Raw genomic sequence first — 16515 nt, forward strand, 5'->3', positions numbered from 1 at the left:
TGTCACTCGTGGGGCTCCACTCCTGGGTCTGTCACGAACTCTGCCAGTAGTTCTGTGTCTTGATGCAAGTCTGCTGATGACACTTTGAGACACACCAAGTTCACAAGCAACATCTGACTGCCTGCCACCGACCCGAAGGCGCGCTATGGCCAGGTGGCGCTGCTCGTCCGTTAAGTGACGTCGTGTGTTCATGGCTGTTTGAATGATGAACTTGGAATGACTTACTGACAATACCAGCTTTTTATACCCACAGAATGTTGAAATTGATGCCACATTGAAAAGGGTTGTCTTTTGGTATTTTTTGGTATTGTCCCCAATATGTAAGGCACACTGTACACAGTGAGACCATTACGTGGAAAACACAAAATGAGGTGTGTCTATCACCCCAATACAATTGCCTCCCTATCCCAAAAATCTCTGAAGTGAAACAAACACCGTATGTATGACATCCACTGAGTCTCTCACAATATCCCTAACTTATTGTGAGTAGTGTATTTATGTATATTTATATAATTTGTTCCCTATGGAGAAATATGTCACTTACCTCATCAGACTGCATCCAAGAGACGTTAAAACTTGTTTTAAAAAAATCAATAATAATATTCAGAATTGGAGCCCCCCCCCAGCAATGTGTGCCCTCCCCACTGCTCTTCTCCCTCTACACCAACAATTGCACCTCAGGAGACCTGTCTGTTAAAGTCCTGAAGTTTGCAGACAACACAACTGTCATCGGTCTCATGCGAGACGGTGATAAGTCTGCATCCAGAAGGGAGGTTGAACAGCTGGCTTTCTGGTGCGGTCATAACATCCTGGAGCTGAACATGCTAAAAACTGGAGATAACAGTGGACTTCTGTGCAGGAACAGTAAGTTCAATCTGTCCCACGAACTGCTGATCCAGTCTATTCTCTGCACATCCATCACAGTCTGGTTTGTATCAGCCACCAAACAGGACAGGTACAGACTACAACGGACAGAAAAAGTAATTGATGTCAACCTGCCCTCCATTCAGGACTATATCTCCAGAGTCACTGCCCATCACTTTCTGGACACAACCTGTTAAAACTTCGGTATGATAGATATAGATGTATATCTATGGCTAAGAGCACTGCTAGCTGTACAGCTAACTAGTTAATGGCAGCTACAGTTAGCAGTAGTTAGCGATTAATTTAGCAACAAGTAAAGCCATCTGTCCATCAAGAAACTAACATTCCTTCACAACCGAAAAAGCACTTTCTGCGAGACATACTGAACAACCTCCAAAACACTGAGTAATCCTGAGCAGAGCAGCCAAATAAATTAGACTGTGTAGACTGAGCGGGTGGAGCTCTACTTTGTAAGCGTGCTGTCACTGCTGTGCCTGGAGCAGATGACTATATAAAGAAATCTGTGCCTATCTGACGTCAGCTTGGCAAGAAAGTACAAAGAAAACATTGAAAGAAAGTAGTGTTCAGAGCAGTCTGAAGCCTGAGCTTTTTGCTTACAGGGATTACTTTTACAGGTTTACCTCATTTGAATTTTTGACAATGTTTAATATGAATATCCGACATTGTAACATTATATATATATATATATATGTATGGCAGAAAATAAGGAGAAGCATAATAGGTCCCCTTTAATCAGTGGATTTAGTTTGCTCAGTTGTCCTGGAGATGGCTCATTTGTGATCATGGGAGGTAATTATGGATCAGTCATGTGATAGAAGGTGGTCAACAGCAGGGTCCATCAGCCATTAAAACACTACACATTTCCCAATAAAACTTTATTTGCACTTACTTTCATTTAATTGTCCATTAATGTTTAATTATTTTATTAATTTATCGTTCATTTAGCAGGGACAATGCACAATATATGTATTGTCCCCGATCGCCTGGTTACAAAGATAAAATATCAGTTATAGTAAATCAACACATTACACTTTGTAAAATTCAGAAACAATATAACACCATACAAACAAAACCAAGAAACCATACCAATTGTTGTAAATTAATTCTTTATTTAAAGTAGGCTATGTTGCTGTTATTGGTTCCACCTGGGCTTCTGCTATAACAAGTCAAAATGTCTGCAGTGAAAAATACTCTATTAGTGTTAAATGGAAAGGCCAGGTTAAACTGTTGGCTGACTTTGGCATTGTAAATATAGCCAGTTTTGAGTTCATGGACCACCACTGGTGATTGATTAGCTACTCATCATTCTCATACAGGACTTCATCTATGAGCACATCATTGGCGTCAAAGGGGATTTCCTGACACAGCTGTTCTTTGAAGGCCAAGGCGATAGTGTAGGGCTTTCCTTTGGGATGTCTGATACAGTGTTCCAAGTAGGTGTCATAGAAGCCCTTCCCTCGTCCCAGACGCTTCCCCATTCGGTCAAAACCCAGGCCTGGCATCAGGATCAGGTCCAGACCCCCTGGATAATGAGCAGATAGTGAAATCAGTGATTAAGATCTGGAAATGCCTTTGACTGTGAATATGGACAGCAAACAGCCAAAGCTCGTCCAAGATGTTACTGTCCATATTTTTGACATCTACAGATCTCTGGAGGGAGGCAGAATCAGTTTCAACATAAACAAAGGTTGGTGAGTAGACGTCAAAGTGTTATGGAAAACATGCACTCCTCACTTAATGACCATTTTCATTCATTGTATACTGTTTTATTAACCGCTGGAGTTTTCCTCCTTTATTCTGGTGTGTGTTTACATCCCAACTCAGGCCTGTTCCTGTGGCATGAGGTTTTGGTCCTGATGGCACCCACCCCCTACTGGACACTTTACCTGGACACTTTAATTTATTCTGGTCACTGCACTGTTGTTATTTATCTTATCTTATTTTTATTTTTATTCTTATTCTTATTTTAGCTTTTATATTCTACTTATTTGTTATCAAAACAATAGCACCTTCAGACCACAGCAAATTCCTTGTAATGTATGTTACTTGGCAATAAACAGTTTCTGATTCTGATTCTGATTCTGATGGACCACAGCCTCCTGTCGGAGGGGAGTGTCTGAAATAGTTTGTGCCTGAGGTGGGAAGGGTCAGCTACAATCTTTCCTGCACACCTCAGGGTCCTGGAGGCATACAGGTCCTGAGGGGATAGCACATTGCATCCTTCTCGGTGGGGCACGCTGCAGCCTGCCCTTGTCCTTCGCAGTGGAAGCAGAAGTACATCCTCTGCTGTGCTTTCTTGGTGAGGGAGTTGATAAGCTGAAGCTGAAGCTGTTAAGCTGAAGAATATTTTACAACGGTGTATAAAACTATTTAAATTATATAAATACAACTATATCTGGTGCCCAACCAATGCACTTGGAGATGCACCGCTAACATAATAGTCAAGTGGTCTTTGTTTGAAGCCTTTCTTTTTAACTAACAACATTCTAAACCTTCAAAGTCTCTTTTGTAGGAGGATATTGGTGTACAAAGGCACAATGAAATGCAGTCATTCCTTCCAACCAGAAACTATATCTCTCATGTAAAAAAACGTTAGTGAAAGCCAAAGGGCTTTGCCGGTCTCTGAACACTCTGTCCCCCCCAAGAGACCCTCTGACACATCCGCGCCCAGATCTCCACAGGATCTTCTATGATTGGTAATGCCATTTTCCAAGAGAATTGATTGGTCAGTAGGCAGTGTTTTTATACGGGTTGATCTGTTATCTCGAACATAACCTGCTCCGGAGCAAGTTAGGTGTGCAGCATAAGTTACCATGGTGATTTACAAAGAAGTGAGAAGTAAGAAGTGAACCACCGTCATAACCCTGAAAACCCAGGGTTAACCCTGAAGTTACCTCGCTAACCCCAAATCCTGATTCATTGTACAGGCCTCAGGTAGATTGTTCGCATTGTTAATGTGAAAAGTTTTAACAGAACATCTCTGGCTTTTTGATTTTTTTGGCTATACATTACAAAACAACTAACATAGCAACTACACAACATAAAGATTAGGTTCACCGATACGAATTGGAATCGCAGTTTAACATTAAAGGTGCCACTATATTGATACACGGATACACCTGGACTGATCTAAATGTACCATGAACTGGTCGATGGCCTAAAATTACAAATCGAATGACTGAAGCTTTGATGCTAATTCTAAGAAGTAAGAAAAATAAGACCAAAGTCTGGCCATTTGTAAGGTCTGTAGAACAGCAATTAAGTACCGCGGTGAGGTGACAAATGGTGAGACCTATGCGGGTGTTTTGGTTTAATGAGTGACCCTGTTAACTGGCGACTTTCAGCCGAATACGTCGTGTTGTTGTCGTAGTTACGACAGCTGTTAGCAACAGCAAGGTAATACGTAGCTGTCCTCATTAATGCCTTTGTTTAGTTTTTCATCAAAACATACCTATTTGATTAGTCTTGGGAGTCTTGTTTGAGGAAACGTAGGCTACTAATAGTGACATTTTGAGCGTTGCTTGTTGTTACATAATTTGTTGTCATTGTAGAAACAGTCTGCTGTTATACACCTGTGGCCATGGAAGTGATTGGAACACCTGATTTCAATTATTTGGATGGGTGAGTGAATACTTTTGGCAATATAGTGTATCTCTGAATGTATAACGAATGGTGCAATATCTACATCTCTCTATGTGCAACACAGTATAATCCCTTTACCTTTATTTCTTTCGTTCTTTAAGTTGGCTCTAAAAGTAGGGGACTGTTGGCAAAGAAGTAGCTGGCCTGTGATGTAAAAAAAGAAAATGAAGTTTAAGAAAGCAAAGCAAAAAAGGATGGATACAAATGGTGAGTTTGCATCCATGTCAAATAGCCCAAAGCCTTTGTAACTGTCAAGCCACCCTTTAATGGATTTCCTGGACATAAAATTATTCAGAACCCTGTTTTTGAATAACAGCAGTTATTAAAGCCGGAGCGCAGAACTTTTGTCTCCCCCTTCTGGCATATGCCTACAGGTTTTTCCGTAGCCCAGAGCAATATAGAAAGAGAGTCACGTCAACTCCGTTCTCTAACAAATTACCAAAAATACCAGTTCTGTCTCTGCATTTACCATTGATGTATTATATTTACGCATTCTAATTATTACATTCTATTGCTCCCCCATTCAGCTCTGGCAAACCAGTCATTGCTGGTTGATGTCAAATGTATCAATACTGGTGCACCAGCGAGGGTAGTTTTTTGATGGACAGATGGCTTTACTTGTTGCTAAAGTAATCGCTAACTACTGCTAACTGCAGCTGCCTTCTCCTCCCAGTCGTCCAAAGCTCCTGTGCTAGCGATGTAAACACCAACACTCCCCCGGTGGTCAGAGCTAACGGCAGCTACAGTTGGCAGCAGTTAGCAGTTACTTTATAAAGTTTTCTATCCATCAGGAAACTACGTAAATTGAGACAGGGCAGCCAGGGGACATCAGAGGGAAAACCAAAACATATTTTCTCCATAAAATTTGATCTAGTTTCACCAAAATCAGTGAATAAAGTAGTGTGGTTTTGTACAGTAATCAGTGAGGCCCAGCCCCCAGAAACACTCTGCTCTGGCAGTATCTATCGTTTTTCCAACCTAATTCTTGTCTCATTTGTGGTCTGATAAACAGTAACATTTTTCAAGTCAATGTTACTGTAGCTGTCATATGCCATCGAGCGCACCGGCAAGAGGATGAGGGGGTGCAGGCTGTGCTCAGGGCTCAGAGACTTCTCCCTGCCCCTCCATAGGCTTCAGTGGGCTTTTAGAAAGATAGGCCTTAAAGAGACAGGAGCTCAAACAGCTTGTTTCAAACAGATGAACAACTGCAGGTATGCATGAAGGGCCAGTATTAGATGAATACAGACTTTTTTGAACTGTGAATCATGCAAAGCTACTCTGGTGGTGTCAAACAAAAATATAGAGCTGAAAATGAGCATAACAGGTCCACTTTAAATAATTGCGAAAAACTATCGTTAAATTTATATATTTTTCGCAATTTATTATTATGTGATGATTTATTTCATAATTATGTATCTGTTTATTCAATATTGAACATTTTGGGGCTTTGGTCACTTGGACAGTTCCTGCATGTGGAATATTGCACAATACATGTAAGATGTGGCCAAAATTTACTTTTTTCTCCACCGTTTCTGAGTGAAGCAAATCTACCAGCCACTTGCATATTTTACCAGCATTTGGCTGGTGGCTGGTGCTTATTTTGTGTCATTAATATAGGCTTTGTAAAAAGATGTGATTGAGTCAAGTTATACAGCCTATAAATTTAAATTGTATATACATTTACTGTAGCTTGCCAGTGTTTACGTACAGCCTAATGTAAATTAATTGTTGATAAATACCATAAGATTTAAGCTGTAGAGCTATTTAATCACATATGTTTATGTTGTTGTCACATGTTATAAGTTCTAATATCATTTAAGTTTATACAACACAACAAATGCAGAGGTTTATGGTGTGAATCAACAGTTCATGTTATTCTTTTTTTAAATATTAGAATACAGGTATATTTTTTGTTATTTACCAGGGTAATAGCGTTATGTAAGGAATAGAACATCAAGTTGAAAATTGGATTTAGAGTGGAACATGAGTCAAACTAATAGAATACAAAATTGTGCATCTGTCCAGGACCAGCTCATTTTTCAAGAGCATTTCATTAGTTTTGATTAACGTGAAGTGCCTCAACAGCAGTTGACGTTAGTTAGTTAGTTGAAAAAAACAGTCAACTTTTTCAATAATTCATTGCTTCTGTCATTTTATAACAAAAAAATTCCAAACATTCTCTTATTTCAATATCTCAAATGTGAGAATTGTGAGAGGTTTAATGACCTTATAATATTAGTCTTTTGGCTGATATTGAGAAATGGTGGCATAAACTCAACTGCAGTCTGTCTTTAAATTTGTGATTACCGTGATCAAACTTGATCTGTTTTGAGCTCATCTTGTACAGGGATACTGATGTTTTGATAAATGTAGAGGTCAGATGAATGAGTACATACATACAGTATGGGTGAGTAAGACAGTGGGTAAACCTCTTTAGAGGGACAACAGCTCTATCTGCTGGCGAATCAATGTCATTTTGTTCTGGTTCCAAAAGGAGAAATACAGCTGATAACATCAGAGGTGAGATTTTTTTTTTAAATCCTGCCACTAAAAAAGATAAAAACTGGATATCTAACAGGAGCGTGTTTCATTGACTATTCATATTTCATTGATTATTTAAAAAAAATAAAAGTATTGTGTTGTGTCATCTTGTGTTATTGATGGCAAACTTTTTACAGTAATGAAAGATATGTGAGGTGTATATAAGGTGCACCTTTTTCAAGCAAATGGGTGAAGGCCAGAGCGTGTGGCCAATCAGAGAGGTTGTTAACAATTGCTTCTCCAGTAAGGCAGATACAGATTACAAGATAATACAAAGCCTGACCATCGTTTATGGAAACCTTTTTGTTGTTGTTGTTGTTTTAGCAATTATCTTGCCAAATAGCTATGGAATAGATAGCCACAGCTACTTCTTTGCTTGTGGACTGGGTCAGATGGTCTGTCCACCCAACCTTATGAGAGAAAAAGTCAGAGAGGGAGCAACCTTGGAATTCAGCCTGTTAGTCCGGCAAACCACCAGTAAGCCTGACTCAAAAACCCTCTCTTCCACATAGTCCTCATTTACATAGTGCTCACTACATACCCTAGTATCACGGCTAACTGGAGGATTCTCTCGTTGCATCTAGCCAACGACGAAGAACCACTTGCCACGTGAAAGGCAAAGCATGAAAGTGGACAATCTTTCCTTAATTCATCGCTGCCCCCCTTGCATCGCTTTTTAGTTTGGGGTTCCTTATTTTCCATTGAGTAAGTGATTGTCAGTACTGTCACTAGCTAATGTAAACTAATGCTAGAACAAAATGGCTACACTTGTTTGTAACTTAGGTTACTTATCATTGTAATCCAGTTACAACGACAGTGTTAAACCTGTAAGGACTTTTAGAGTGGGAATCTACCTTGTAAATCAGGGGTATTCATCTAAAATTCGAGGTCCAGTTAGAGAAAATTTTCTCAAGCAAAGGTCCGGAACATCATAATGTCTAACTTGCGTTGTGATTTAGTGTGATATATATTTAAGTAGTCTAGTAGTTGTATCAACGTCTGCATGTAATCAACAACTGACTGTCAAATCAAATAAAGAAAGTACAATTCAAAAACATTTTGATAATATTTATTGTCACTTAACATTGAACTATATAGATATATAATACTGTAGATATGTATAATGTTCTTCTCTCATTTAGTAAAAAAAGGGCTGCATTTATGAATATAAATAAATAAAATAGCTTTTGAAAAATTGTGCATCTTAAAGTGAAGTGCTTCATTTTAGACAAACAAAATAAAATGTAGCAGCAGCTTGAGTTTCCGTTTTTCTTTGTTAACTGTTTCACATCTTGACTTAACAGTCTCAACCAATTTCACAATAAATAATTGTGTCTTCTCTTCCTCCCGCTCACTCGTCTCTCCGTCTTCTCGTCTAATCATCTGTCACTCGCCTCTCACCTCTCTTGTCTGTCTGCATTCAGAGTCGCAATGTTTTTATCGCTTAGAATGCACAGATTTGATTGGCTGAGTAGCATCAGTGAGTTTCCTGAGCTGCTAAACCAGTGCCGTAAAGACTAGAAAAGCTGCGCTGGTTAAACTAGAAGCACCCCATAAAAATTTAAAATCCCTTAATAATTTATTGATTATAGGTCCGGGTCCGTATAGGACAGCGTCTGGGTCTGGACTCGGGCCGCAGTCCGCCTGTTAGTGACTTATGTTGTAAATTATGCTAACATCATCTAGTGTTTAAAACCTGATTAACATATTTAGTTTATTTCAGTAATTGAAATTAAAATTATATCAATGAGCACTGTATGACAACAATTTACAACTAGAACATTTTTCTCTCTCTCTCTCATTCTTTATCTCCCACTAGCTATAGTTTTCTGCTGCAATGAATGCTCTAGCTGTTATGGTTTTTATTTTAGATCGATTTAAATAGGATCATGCAAACAATGATATCCCGCAGCCATTCGGGCACACCGCAGGGGGGCTTACACACAGGTTTCTATAGTTACTTCTCCACACAGCCCATGAAGGAGGTGCTGTCTCACAACAGTACTCTGTACACAGCTCAGACAGTTAATTTCATGGAGAATCAAACCTCTCAAACTCCTGCTTTACATGACTAGACTGTGGGTCCAATCACCCTGATAAACATATTGCTAGAACCTGGAGAACCTTGTGAACACGCTGATGTAGATTTTATGTTGGTGGTGTTAAAAATGTGGACACAGCTGCAAGTTAGAAATGTAAGGAGACAGGAGAAAAGCAGAGATTTTTCTCTTCAGTTATAATGAGACCATATGGGGAGCTTGCTGGTACACCTGTCATTTGGAGACTTGAAAAGGGCTCTTCACTCTAGGTCATGTGACTCACATTCTACCTCACCACATACACAATCATGGGGAAATCGTGGGCATTTTGCCCATTCTTTTATGGTTTACATGAAACCGGTTAGGCCAATTTCTCAGAAAAGTCTTAGCACACTGGTCCCAATCGAGCCACTCGATTTGATGTATTTTTTTTCGTATGTGCGATAAACAGTGTGGGACTAAATGGTAAATGGTAAATGATCTCACTTATATAGCGCTTTTCAACCTTCACGGTTCCCAAAGCGCTTTACAGCTAAGTCTCATTCACCCATTCACTCACACATTCACACACCAATGGCGACCGAGCTGCCATGCAAGGTGCTGGTCTCCATCGGGAGCAACTTAGGGTTCAGTGTCTTGCTCAAGGACATTTCGACATGAGGAGGAGGATCGAACCCCCAACCCGCTCTAACCAGCTTTATCTCCCGTGCGACCTCCCGTGCGACAGTGCTAACCACTGCGCCACCATAGTCCTCGACTGGACTAGATACAGGATGAAAAAAACACAGAGCAAGAATAGTAATATGCAGAATAAGTATGAGGAATAATAATAGCGTGCACTTGTGCTTTGCACTTCAGGAACACAATTATTCTAAAGCACAAGCAATGCAAATCCATCAAAACCAAACTGATTAACATGTTGCACAATTCTCTCCAATATTATCTCTTAAGTTATATTGTAAATAAAAGCAAGAGCCAAAAAAGTATAAACATAACACTGGAGAGGAGGGTGACCTCTTAAATTCTAGACTGTAGATGATGATATGTGTGTGTATACGTGAGCATGTGTACGTGCTTACCTGCAGCCATTGCTTCCTCTCTGCTGTTGTCATCTTCAGCGGGCTGTCGAATGTTCCAGGATGTCAGAGGCAGCGTCTCCATGTCCTGCAGACTGTTCATCTTCAACATGTCCATATGGCTGCTGCTGCTCTCATATCTGGGAATGAAGCAGCTTTTACCCCATTTAAACACATCTTTGATGATTTCCTCAGTGCGCACTTCATCATCCATGCTGAGAAACACTGCAATCCGCTTACAGGATACATACTTGGGGTGTCTGAAGAGCTAAAAGAAAAAGCAGGAAGAGAAAGTTCAAATCAGCGACTTTGTCAGAGCCCAGGAGCATGGACCAAGAAAATGAATAATAAATAAAATTACGATTCTTATCTTCCATGATTGATTCACAAATAACAATGATTTGTTGATTGATTAATATTATAGTTTATAGTGAATGCATAAATGCAATATACGCAATATACTAGAGCTGAAATGATTGGGAAGTGTCCCAATGACACCGTTACTATTGGAGATGGGAGAAGTCAGTTTACAGATCAGGAAAGGTCTCAGTGAACAGGTTTTTGCACCTCATTGTAATTCCTCAAAGTGTAGAATCAGTTTTTGCTTTGTTTTGGTTTTTAATGAAGCACTTTGATTATACCATGAAGAACACAGAGCTAAGTTAGTTATTTTAATTTTAAGATAAGCCTTTTATTGACTCACCACCCCAAAAGCAAATCTAGGTGTTCCAGCAGCACAAGGACAGATAGCACAGACAATTGGAACCAAATATGAAATGAATGGTGGTTAAGAATCGAAAATATAAATACAAAAGGGAAGCTAAAATGAAAAAAGAATTCAAGAGTTAAGCAATATACATAAGCTTAAGCCAATAGTGCAGTACTGTCTAAAAGTTAAATCATTGTGAGTAAAGTAGCAGCAAAGTGTAAGACAATTAAGAGTTAGGTGGAACCATAGTGTAATAGCACACAACAAAATAGTGTATATAACATATAAATATCATAGGCTGCATAATAAGATGTTGAGGCTTACAAAATAGAAAATAGGCAAATTATTTTAAGAAAACAACTAACTATTAACTATTCCTGCCCTCCATCTCTTCTAAAGATCTTAAGGTTTACAGCATAAGTAGACACATCAGCTTCAGTATCATCAAATATCCAAAATGGTCACTTTTTCATAATAAATGAAGTTGACAGCAGTAAAATGCCTTAGTCTGTTATTCTTCAAAGGGAAATTATGAATGAGAACGTGTGTTTCTTGAGAAAGACGAAAGAGAGGATTAAGCTCCAATTGTTCAATCTTTAAGCTTTCAAGCTTTATGTTTTTCTATGAATTGATGTCGCTAGGCTTTATGGACAGAGTTTATGTCCTATATTGACAGAATTAATCAATGTAATAATAACCAATTTAAATAAAATACTGTCGTACTAGCAGACTTATTGAATCGATATGTTGCTCCACTGGCATAGATACCCACGTTACGTGCTACGTAGACAATATATTATAATATTATAATATATATGCACACTAATTGATTAAATATAAATCAAGGACAAAATCGCTTCCACTGGAAGTGTCTACACGATATTATTTTGTATTTTTTGTGCGCATCTTCTGTCCTGACAGTGGAGGTGCCCCGAGAGCGGAGCCTGCACCGGAAGCGACTCCACAGAGGAGTATTTACGTGCATGTCTACGTGTATGGTATATATCAATGAAGTGGGGAACGTTTTAGGAGTCGGACTTAAATCTAAACGGCATGCACTGGGGCAGCGATCGCCAGTGATCGATTCTGCGCAGGCCTGGCTCATCTAGAACGAGCCCAATGTCTTTGCATGTTGTAAACAAGGTTTACACGGCCCACACCAAATAGTGGCGACAAGGAGCATATCGAGTCTGCAGTTACAAAGGCCAGACTCCATTCAAAAATATGACAACTTCAGAGTGTATTTTATTATCAGCAGTTATGTAGCTGCTAGGACTTAACTTAAACATTAGGTAAGGGAAGTTGCACAAACGTTTCAATTCGGCATGGTTTATAAACACCAAAACCACATTATTTAAATAAATTTCCCACTTAAGGCGCTGGCCGACACTAAACTTCAGTTGAATTGGAAAACGCATTGGAGTGGCAGGAGGAAAACATCTGTTTTTGCTGTATTACTTGGTCATAGCAAGCAAAGCTAGTAGCCTCCTCCATACCATAAAATAATTTCGAAATCTTGACAGTAACCTTCCCTTACCTTCTGTGAAACGACTAGAGATTGCCGTTGTTTCTCCACGTCACTCAACGCCGCAACACGTCGCTTTATTTCTTTCCTCAAAGCTTGCTTTGCTGAACGCAAGGCGGCCATTCTGCTTGATAACTTTTAAGTTTAAGTATGATTCAGTTAGCTCCGTGAAGTGTGTTGGTTGCAAGTAGCCTACTGTGGAGGAAGCGATCTATTTTGCTTCATGCAACTTTCCATAAGTTAAACATTAACAACTATATCAACACATGACAGGCGTCAAGTACGGTAAAAAAAAAAAAAATAATAATAATAATAATAATAATACATAAATAAAAAAGAATGCCAGCAGTCTCAGTTATCTTACAATCTAATCCTGTATCTTTAAAATAAGTAAAGAGGGCCCTGCAACATTGCCTCATTTTCTCACCCACGTTTTGAGTGTCGTTGCTTGTGTCAAATGAAGAATATCACGTGACTGATGACGTCCCAAACTTCATTGGTCACTGGTGCTTCGGAAAGGGATTTACAGCTAAACTATGTGAACGGCACATCAGAAGAGAGGGGAATAATTGAGAAATAGGAGAAGTAGGAGGAGAAGTAGAATCACAAGTATGATAACATTTCCACCTGATACCAAATAATAAGGTAATAAAAGTTAGGCTAATTATATCACTCTCCAATCACATCACATTGCGACTCATAGCAAATGTCACATAAATATCAACCACGAGTGGCACTCGGACTAAACTACAACAAAAATGTACATTAGTGAAGAATCCACAGTTTGCTGCAGTCGTTGGATTCACAGTTCAAATTTAAGAAAATATTCTTATAAGGCCTCAAGTTACATTGAATATATGGTTGGTGTTGTGCTGTCTTTCGCCGTTGATGCTGCTTTTATTAACCATTTTCAGGAACATAGGAGACTACACGTGTTGCATCTGTTCAGGCTTTTGTATTCCAACAGTCATCCATCGCTGCAGAACTGTAAGTATTAAACCTTATTATTCCCATGACTGGAATATCCAACTAAGAATCAGGGCAAGATTATAGAGTGTGTGCGTACAATAGGTGTGTAAAAACTGCAGACTTTTGCACATTATATAGTTTATATTGTCCATCAGGACCAAAACCTGCCACAAAAACAGTTTCTTCCCCTCTGCAGTCAACCTGACGAACATAGCCAAAGACTTACATTGACCAACCCCCCCCAACACACACACACACACACACAAACACAAGTTATACGTTACGCTGCCCCGTCCCCCCTACGTTACATTAACGCACACACACCCTACTGGACACTTTATTTGGTCACTCTACCTCCAACAGCAGTATTATTATTATTGTTGTATGTTCATATTTTATTTATCTTATCTTATTCTTCTACCTGGAAATACTCAACTTTTTCAATTTCAAAATTTACCTTCATATTTTTACACGTTTGTTGTCTGTCAGATTATATGTTAAAGCACCATCAGACCACGGCAAATTCCTTGTAATGTATGTTACTTGGCAATAAACAGTTTCTGATTCTGATTCTGATTCTGATATAGTGTACCTTGATATAGGTTCAAAGCTATTTCTCTGTAGTCCCTTAATGCCAACTTCACCACGCAGTGCAATTGCTAACGGCTCAATTGCCATAGCAAATATATGGGGAAAACCCTGACAGCCACCAATGGGGAAGAATAGAGCACCTTTATCCAAGAGACAAACCTCGAACCAAAACCAAATTGTTTGAGGGTATAAAAAAGATAATAGAACAGCTTCTAGATGGCAGGCTAACATCACATGTTCTTTAATTTGATATTAGGGTTAGGGTTATCACATAACATTATCATCGATTGGCGCTGCCCTTTTTAAAAATGTAACACAGTAACATTTACTCAGTACATTTTAACTGACTTATTGCCTCTATCTGTGTGCAATTTTACAAAGGCAATTTTACTTTTATTACTAAAATATTACTAAGAGAGTTTGCTAATGAAAAAGGTCTTGTTATAATCATGCTTTATCAGAATATTTACCCCTTTAATTGATTTGAAATGATGCGATGCTTGTAAGACTTACATATTAGTTGGATGCATTTTGGATTTTCCTCTTAACCACTCTTTTACCCAATTCTTGTCAATGGGAGGTGGGGATATTTGTCTCAGAGGCGCCTGTGTCTCCTGTCATCTCTGTCGAGCCTCTCTGCCACTTAGCAAAGTCCTTTATAGAGTTCATGGGCCATGGGGAAGGTAAGATGATGATGTTGATCTTGTTATGAAAAGGTGGAAGTGTAGTAGAAAAGATTACTTTTAAAACCTCTTCATTCTAATATTGCTCTATTGAAAAAGATGACATTACATCTCTAAAAAACTAAAATATCTAGTTTCATTATTTCTTAAGAATATGTCAGGTCACTCATTACACATGCTGTTGTGATGCACCCTTATAATTGAGTTCTCTTGTTATTAACTACATGACATTCTGAGTTAGTTTAGTTTGATTAAGCTACATTAAATGCTCAAATACATTAAATGCATTCATACCGATTTATTTTTGTTGATGTCTTACCTTATAATGACCCAACCTTTAATCATATGATCTACTAACATCTCACTGCTGCCTGACTTATATATTTCTTTCATCATTATCTTATGTCTTAAACCTTGTATGGTGTTCGGGTCTGTGGGACCCGTTTTCAGTTTTTATCAAAAGAAAAATGAAACAATTAATTATTTTTTCAACCTGAAATTCATTGGCTTTGGCTCATTTTCTGTGAAGAACATAAATCAAAACACATTTTCAATGACCGCATACTGTACACCCACCCTACGCATTTATATTACATACAGGGTGTTTGGGTCCACTGGACCCGGGGCTAATAAAAGTGTGGAAAGTGTAGGTCCTGTGTACCTTCACTCTGTCTTCCTTCTTTCTGGGGCTATTGATAGTGTTTTCTGCCCCTCCTGCTCCCGCACAAAGTTGCAACATTATTGAAATTCAACTCCCAACATTGTCTGCTCTTACATTCCCGCACATTTTACCCTCTCTCTTGCGGGAACCAAACTTTATTTTCTCATACTCTATCCCACCTGCAAACTGATACTGATAGTGTGTGTGTGTGTGTGTTTTGTTTCTGCCCCTCCTGCTCCCGCACAAAGTTGCAACATTATTGAAAATTCAACTACCAACACCGTCTGCTCTTACATTCCCGCACATTTTACCCTCTGTCTTGTGGGAACCAAACTTTATTTTCTCATACCCTATCCCACCTGCAAATTAGGGGCGTAACACTATAAATATGGCTTTGCCAGTGTGGTTCCTTATCACAACTGATCAAGATGGCCAAAAGATTATCTGCTGAGAGGGCCTTGCAATTGATTTTGGAAGAGAGAGAAGCTTCTGATGATGATGTCGAGGAAGAGGTTTCAGAATGTGAAGATCACATTTCTGAAAATTCAGAGTCTGACAGTGACTTTGAAGAAGAGGATGAGGTTGAGCACCAATTAGTACCAAAACGAAGACGAGTAGCCCATCAGCAGCCAGCACCGGGACCAGCCCGTCAGCAGCCAGCTCCGGGACCAGCCCGTCAGCAGCCAGCTCCGGGACCAGCCCGTCAGCAGCCAGCTCGGGGACCAGCCCGTCAGCAGCCAGCTCCAGGACCAGAACAAGCCCACCAGATAGCAAGTGAAGAAATATGGATGTCAAAAAATGGTGAAATTGAATGGTCTTCTTGCCCAAGAAATGAGCCACCCCGCAGAGCTGCTAATGTGATAAGGATGCAACCAGGGCCAACACGGCTGGCAGTTACTCGTGTGCAGGACATCAAGTCTTCATTTGAGCTTTTCATCCCAGATTCCATCCAGAAAATTATTCTGGATTGCACTAATCTTGAAGGAAGGCGTGTTTTTGAAGAGAGGTGGAAGGAGATGGACCAAACTGATTTACATGCCTACTTTGGGGTTCTTATCCTTGCTGGAGTTTTCAGGTCCAAAGGGGAATCCACAGAATCCCTGATGTGTTGAGACTGATATTGTTACTGTATGTGTTCAACTTGTGTTATGTAAACTGACCTGAATGAGTTATATGTCTAATGAAGTTCAAATG

General features: G+C 39.3%; 1 protein-coding gene across 1 annotated transcript; it reads right to left on the reverse strand.

Moving 5' to 3' along the window:
- Positions 1-1775: 1775 nt before the first annotated feature.
- Positions 1776-12606, reverse strand: mthfs (5,10-methenyltetrahydrofolate synthetase (5-formyltetrahydrofolate cyclo-ligase)). The gene is made up of 3 exons (XM_070909201.1): positions 12430-12606; positions 10187-10451; positions 1776-2407 (listed from the first exon to the last, which is right to left on the reverse strand). Exons 1-3 carry the CDS (start codon positions 12538-12540, stop codon positions 2181-2183), a joined length of 603 nt encoding a protein of 200 aa, XP_070765302.1. The 5' UTR covers positions 12541-12606; the 3' UTR covers positions 1776-2180.
- Between the last annotated feature and the right edge of the window lie 3909 nt (positions 12607-16515).

The sequence above is a fragment of the Enoplosus armatus genome, chromosome 1 (assembly GCF_043641665.1).
Source record: "Enoplosus armatus isolate fEnoArm2 chromosome 1, fEnoArm2.hap1, whole genome shotgun sequence".
NCBI classification, from domain to species: Eukaryota; Metazoa; Chordata; class Actinopteri; order Centrarchiformes; family Enoplosidae; genus Enoplosus; species Enoplosus armatus.